This window comes from Penaeus vannamei, chromosome 5 (assembly GCF_042767895.1).
Source record: "Penaeus vannamei isolate JL-2024 chromosome 5, ASM4276789v1, whole genome shotgun sequence".
Classification (NCBI taxonomy): Eukaryota; Metazoa; Arthropoda; class Malacostraca; order Decapoda; family Penaeidae; genus Penaeus; species Penaeus vannamei.
This window is the reverse complement of record NC_091553.1, coordinates 30845815-30853314: the sequence shown is the minus strand read 5'-3', so window position 1 is coordinate 30853314 and position 7500 is coordinate 30845815. Positions and strand designations below refer to the sequence as shown.

Here is a 7500-nt window from a genome sequence, read left to right as displayed (position 1 = left end):
AATTTTTTAGCAATGGTTCATGGAGAAGCTGGGAGAAAGAGAAAAGATGATTCTTTCATTACTGACCTGTATGAGTTCTAAGATGCACAGTTAGCTGAGATCCATCCCTAGCACTATAAGAACAGAGCTGACATCTGAAAACCAAGAAAAAACTATATAAATAATATATCAAAACTGCCAGTTACATTGTTACTTTCAAAGGTTCTTCAGAAACCATAATAACAACACTAATAACAATAATAATAATAATAACAATAATAATAATAATAGATTATTGTCGTGAGCTATACCCAATTAGAAAGGAAAACTCATTCAAAGTCTGTGATTATAACATCTCTGTAGCTTTGGATGATGTTAGCTGCTATAACTTGCTGTGGCTATCTCCTGCTGGGTATTCTCTGGTTCTAAGTGGCTACAGAGAAAGATAAAAACAGAGAAGCTGTTGGATATGCTGAGATGATTAGCCCACTTTGATTTTTTTGTTGTTCAACACACTTGCTTGTAGTTAAAGGGCATAGTCACTGAGTTTATTGTAGTATTTTGCTTAATTAACAGTTGTATAATTATGGTGGCCTAAACTTATCAAGTAAACAAGCATACTAACAGCCACACAGTGCATGTTGGTTGACATGACTACAATTGATTGTTTTTGTAAATTTCAAGGCAGCTACCATCACCCAAATGCTACTTATGAGATGCGCATTTTTCAGAATAACAGTACAATATTTAATTTGCATTATTACAATACACTGCTAACCATTAGAAAGTTACCTGTACAGCTGTCAATGTATTACTCTGGTAAGGAGAATGAAATATGCACACATTTCTGATTTTTAACCCAATGCTGCCAGAAAAAATGTGGTCACTAAAGTTTTGTTTTGTGAAAAACAAAACTTCAGTGAAATAGAAATAAATTAATCTTTCATGATTTTGGGAATATGTGTTCATGTAGCATACATATACTTAACCCAATGCCAGTTTGGATGTCATGTATGTACATGTCATGCCTGCTGTGAGTTTTATCTATTAGTTGTGTTTACACATAGGGGTTCCACAAGTACTTCATTACCAGAGTCAATTATCAAGAATCCTTGCCCTCTTGAGTTATATATTTTTTTAATAAGCATTTTTTTTTTTTTTTTGTCACATTCCAGGGTCTATATTTGTCATTTGTTATACTGCATTAGGATGGTAACAGACTGTTTCCATAAAGCAAACTCCATATTTTTCTCTCGATAGGCTACAAGTCTGTGCAATAGCAATAATAATAAGAAATAAAAATAACTTTACTTATTGAGAACTCTCTTCCAAGTATCAGTGGGTTGAAAAGTTACCAACAGATCTATTTCTACAATTGTTATTCTATCATGGATTGTTGATATCCATTCTTGGCATGATGAACAGAGCCCAAAAGCTAGGTAGCAAGGATCCAAACCACACATGTCAACCTGCTCCAAGCTGTGTCCTAAGCATTTGTTAACTTGTTTGCCTCTAACTGCCATTGCTAAGGGACTAGAGCCCCTCATACCTAGGGTTAACCCAACAACTGAGGTATTAAAAAGGGGCTTGTAGCAAGCAAAATAAGGTTGTTGGAATGCATTGGCATTTTCCCCCCTTTCACAACTGGCCTGATCAGTACTTCAAGTACAACATTAGGCAATCAATAGCTTGTAGCTATATTTTAAACACCAAAGTTTATAAAGTGAAGGTCTTCCATTAATGTAACTACCTGTATCTAATATTGACATCAACAAATAATGTTGCTATTACTGAAGAAAAACAAACTCCCTTTGATAAGTGAGTGGTGCAGGATGTCATTATGCAATGCCATTCTACTTGGTCCACCATAACCATTACATAATTCCATGCCATCTGCTCTCAAAGGATTAAAGCCTTTTCTTATCCTCTTTTCCTGGAAAATCATGTACTGCAGCCTAAAATGCAGAGATCAGAGTAAATGGGTTTCCAGTACTTCTATTTTTTCACTCCAGCAGCTGAATGCATGCACAGCCTATGCATGTCTTGGTTTGGTACAAGAAAAATTCCTTACTGGATTAACCTGAGGCCAGGTACCACATGCAGTCACCCACTTGAGAAGAAAATTAGAAGTGCATGATACATAATATCCTGACTTCCTATGATTCTGACTGGGGCATATACAATTTTTCAAGCGTACAAGGTTAAAAAGTGACTGAGCCTACTTTTGCCTTAAACACTGCAGTAATGGTCAAACTAGTAAACAACTGTTTAGCACACACAACTTTCACATATATATATGGCATAGGTGTACATGACATCTGGAAAGGAGAGCAATCATGCCATGGCATATTCATGTATGTCAACTTTCACCAATGGGTTACAAATCTGAGAGAAAAGCCTTTCACGCAAACACAAAGATTTTTGTTCAGAACTTCTTGTCTATTCTAAGTAAAACACAAAGATTTATGAAAGATTTTAGAGAGAGAGAGAAAGAGAAAGAGAAAGAGAAAGAGAGAGAAAGAGAAAGAGAAAGAGAGAGAAAGAGAAAGAGAGAGAGAAAGAGAGAGAGAAAGAGAAAGAGAGAGAGAGAAAGAGAGAGAGAAAGAGAGAAAGAGAGAGAGAAAGAGAGAAAGAGAGAGAGAAAGAGAAAGAGAGAGAGAGAGAGAGAGAGAGAGAGAGAGAGAGAGAGAGAGAGAGAGAGAGAGAGAGAGAGAGAGAGTGTGTGTGTGTCTGAGGGACAAGGGTTACCTTCCCGCGTCTCCACTGCTAGGGACCCGCGACCAGCGCTCGAAGCCACAAGACAATTGACCCAGCAGACTTGACCGGGGCCCACAGCCCTGACCACACCTCTCCTTGGGGGCGCTCCCCCACGCACGCCCCGCTCGGCGCCCCTCTTGGGCTTCCTTGCCCACAACAACCCGCTCTATGCTACCTTCCAGCCACCTCCTATCAATAAACAGCTGAACCAGAATTGTGTCTCCATAACCCACCAAATCAGGGCAACACAAAACCCCTGACAACTGGTGGCAAGCGGCGGAATGACACGAACAAGCCTTCGAAAAACTGCAAGTACACCATTGGCAATTTCCTTTTCTTTCCCCTTTCTTCGCCTATGTGTGCATGCCGTTTTTTTTTTACAAGTGCAGTGTTTTTTTTTTCAAATATCTAAAGTGTTCTTGCAAAGTGCATTTTCTTTCTTTGGCATGTTTTATTGCTTAAATCTAACTCGGCATAAATATTTCATTCATGTGGGTGAATATAACGTGCATTTTCTTTAAATTATTATCTATTTCTACGGCCATCGTAGGTCACGCGACTAAGTATTGCCATATTCTTGACTTTTTTTCTTATTCTCATTATATCTCACTACATTAACATACGCCATATCGGCGTATGTTAACGCTTCCCACCTTCCCCCATCCCCCATCATCCTAAACCCCCCCTCCCTCTCTACCTAGGCCGCTAGCGTTAAATTAATTTACGTCTTGATAATTACTTAAAATAGTATTTCTTTTAACAGAACGCGTTAAAGTTTGGTAGCTGATGACCTGTCTTAATGACCTTTTCTGTCTTATTCTTTTTATTTCTGATATTAAGCTTCAAACGTTTTATATTTTTTTATTTTCGTATGTTTATATGAATAAAGTGTTATATTCGTTTTATAGTGCGAATGACTTCACACATGGTTGTTCAGGTGAAATCAGGTCAGGTCCTATCAAGCGGTGTATACTTCACTTTTATAATGACCTGTATTATCCTCGATTTTTTTTCTTTTCACATTTAAGCTTATTTATATGTATATAATGTGATTTTATCATTATCCTGTTATCAACGTATTTACGACAGAGTGATGAGTTTACTTCCGGTTTACATGAATATATTGAGAACTGTAATAATACTAGCATGATTCATCGAATTAAATAGTATGATTTTAAGTTATTATTATGGTATATTTGTGCATATTCTGAAGTATGTTTCGCCTTAATTATTCGTCTTCATTATAGATATATTCTTTCTTTAATTATTCATGTTCATTTATTGGTAACTTGATTATTTAATTTCTAGATTATTGCGTATATGTTTTAATTTCACAATATTTCATTTTACATATACTAGCTCTTGCTATTTTTAACGAATGTCCAAATAACGACCTTATTTGATCTTACTCACGTAGAAGGTACTTATAGCCATCTGATTCTGCTCGACCCAAAAATACTTTCAAGCTATTTGTATTTATATCTTATTCAATGATCTCCGTGTTAGAGATTAATTATATTATACAGCTACTACGATTTCATATTGTTCATGATTTTCGTTTATCATAATCACGAATCTCACCTCATCATTATTAAATGGTCCTTGGTGACGACTCACAGCTGGGTATGGGCATGTAATTAGGTTTAGGTAATTAATGTTATCATGTGCCGAGTCGCACATTTATCGCCCGGACGATCTCAGCGCCACGCGCCTTCTTATCGCTATACGTGAGATTATCGCTGGTATTCCCCAAGATGGGTATCCAATTGCGTTCTGCGTATGAGCTGGATGATATGTCCCTTCTACGGTTGGGTTATCATATCATCACTTTCCTTAGGGATTTTATTTTAACCCACTCACGCCGGGAACATTTTGTAGCCAAAATAAAAAAATCCGGGCGGCTACAAAAATCGGCAGGCGGAGCTTCCCTGGAGTCTGTCCGCCCACCCGGCCGTGACGGAACACAGGCCTGATACAGCGTCACACTGGCGGGATGCCCGGCAATGTTTATTTTTTCCGGTGTCTCATATATGTGACACCCGGAACGAATGGGTTAAGTATCATTTACAACCACAAGGGTTATCTTTCGGGTCAGTCATCTCAGGGAAGCTGACCCAAACCAGTCACCGTTTCATTCATTTTACATACTAATTAAAGTACCATTTTTATGATTTCGCATAGTAGTTGATTAATATTGCAATTAACCTAAGTTCACTGTTATTAGTGTGAATGTTTTTTTTTTCGTGCAGTCAGATCAGAGATCGTTTTCATTAAGCGCAATCCACATTGCCACCCCTGCCTACATACCTAACCCCACCCCCCATCCTCACCCATACCTCTTTTACACCCCACCCCACCCCATCCTTCCCTTAGCCTCCCGCCCAACCACCCCTCCTCCCCTTCGCTTATTTCTTCCAATTTCCACGCCATCCTATTCCTTTTTACTCACTCTCGCCTTACTTACTAATGACTCTAAAAAACTAATGAATATCTATCAGCATTCTATTTTCTACTTGTGTGCTATACTCTGACTTACTCATTTCATAACTCACGATTCACTAACACTCGTCTACTCACCACTCACGCAGCCACATGCGCACATCGTCCCGCAGAGACTCGTAAATTGCACAAGAATTACTTGTGTACTGTTTCCGAAAAAGATAATCGACTTGCGCCAATCGTGTATTCTTGTCTTGCATTACGTTTTATCGTGCAAATGTTGTCTTGAGAAAGTATATTTTGATGTAATGAGTCTCTCCCGAAGTATGAGAACTGCATTACCTGTTTTCATTATTGCTTTGCCTCGAATTGCTGTTGGTGATATGTGATAGACAACTTCCTTGAAATGAGATACTCAATCACTAGTAGTCAGACGTATACCGTATGCACTATTGCACTGCACACTTCTGAACTCTGCATTGTTGCATTTTCATTCTTTTCTCCAAGGAAGTTAGTCATTCAAGACCAGTCTTTGCGGACTGCGACACCTTTTGCTTCCTTGTAGTTCTGCACAATGCTTATCTCTTGTAGAATTTCATCTCCTGCTATCTGAGGCAATTGCAACTCAAGCAAGTCCTCGCAGACTATTGCAATTGTCTCCCTAAGCATGTTCCTCTGTCTATCCTTGGACAGTGAATTATTGAAGAAATATAATAAAAATTGAAAATTCATGAAAATATTTATAATAACAATCTTTGCAATCTGATATATTTTGATTACATCTTACGGCCCCTGCTATAACACAACCCCCCTCTGTTTGCCCTCCTGTCTCTCGCCCTGTCTCTGCCTCTGGTGTGCTTTTTTCAGAGGAAGCCAGCTCCATCCCGTCGGGGGCGACGTTTAGTAGCGTATGCCTAGCGATCTGAGGAACAAGAGTTACTTTCCCGTGTCTCCACTGCTAGGGACCCGATAACAGCGCTCGAAGCCACAAGACAGTTGACCCAGCAGACTTGACTGGGGCCCACGGCCCTGAACACACCTCTCCTTGGTGGCGCTCCCCCACGCACGCCCCGCTCGGCGCCCCTCTTGGGCTTCCTTGCCCACAACAACCTGCGCCACGCTACCTTCCAGCCACCTCCTATCAATAAACAGCTGAACCAGAATTGTGTCTCCATAACCCACCAAATCAGGGCAACACAAAACCCCTGACAGGGAGAGAGGAGAGATAAGGAGAGAAGAGAGAGAGAGAGAGAGAAAGAGAGCGAGAGAGAGAGAGAGAGAGGGAGGGAGGGAGAGGGAGAGGAGGAAGGGAGAGGGAGAGAGAGAGGGAGAGAGAGAGAGAGAGAGAGAGAGAGAGAGAGAGAGAGAGAGAGAGAGAGAGAGAGAGAGAGAGAGAGAGAGAGAGAGAGAGAGAGAGAGAGGGAGAGAGGGAGAGAGAGAGAGAGAGAGAGAGAGAGAGAGAGAGAGAGAGAGAGAGAGAGAGAGAGAGAGAGAGAGAGAGAGAGAGAGAGAGAGAGAGAGGGAGAGAGGGAGAGAGAGGGAGAGAGGAGAGAGGAGAGAGGAGAGAGAGAGAGAGGAGAGAGAGGAGAGAGAGGGAGAGAGAGGAGGGAGAGAGAGAGAGAGAGAGAGAGAGAGAGAGAGAGAGAGAGAGAGAGAGAGAGAGAGAGAGAGAGAGAGAGAGAGAGAGAGAGAGAGAGAGAGAGGAGAGAGAGAGAGAGAGAGAGAGAGAGAGAGGGAGAGGGAGAGGGAGGGAGGGAGAGGGAGAGAGGATGGAGAGAAGGGAGGGAGGGAGAGAAGGAGGGAGGGGGAGGGAGGGAGGGAGAGAAAGAGAGGAGGGAGGGAGAGAAAGAGTGGGAGGGAGGGAGAGAAAGAGGGAGGGAGGGAGAGAAGGAGGAGGGAGAAGGAGAAAGAAGGAGGGAGGGGAGGGAGAGAAGGAGGGAGGGAGGGAGGGAGGGAGGGAGGGGGAGAAGGAAAGAGGGAGGGGGAGAGAGAGAGAGGGAGGGGGAGGAAGGGAGGGGAGGGAGAGGAAGAGAGAGGAAGGGAGGGAGAGAGGGAGAGAGGGGAGGGAGGGAGAGTGAGAGGGAGGGAGGGAGAGTGAGAGAGGAAGGAAAAGAAGAGAGAGAGGGAGAGAGAGAGGGAGAGGGAGGGAGGCGTGAGGAGGGAGGAGTAAGGGAGGGAGAGTGAGAGGGAGGAAGGGAAGGGATAGATAGAGAGAGAGAGGGAGGGAGAAAGGGAGAGAGGGAGAAAGGGAGAGAAGGAGGGAGGGAGGGAGGGAGGGAGGGAGGGAGGAAGGGAGGGAGGGAGGGAGGGAGAGGGAGGGAGAGA

General features: G+C 42.2%; 1 protein-coding gene across 1 annotated transcript in view; it reads right to left on the bottom strand.

Moving 5' to 3' along the window:
* LOC113814707 (zinc finger protein 64) overlaps positions 1 to 7500 on the bottom strand; it is a gene marked incomplete at its 3' end in the record, with an annotated part of 55005 nt that overhangs the window by 21584 nt on the left and 25921 nt on the right. The window contains 1 exon segment of the mRNA XM_070122074.1: positions 67 to 134. Coding sequence (XP_069978175.1) covers positions 67 to 134 — 68 coding nt within the window.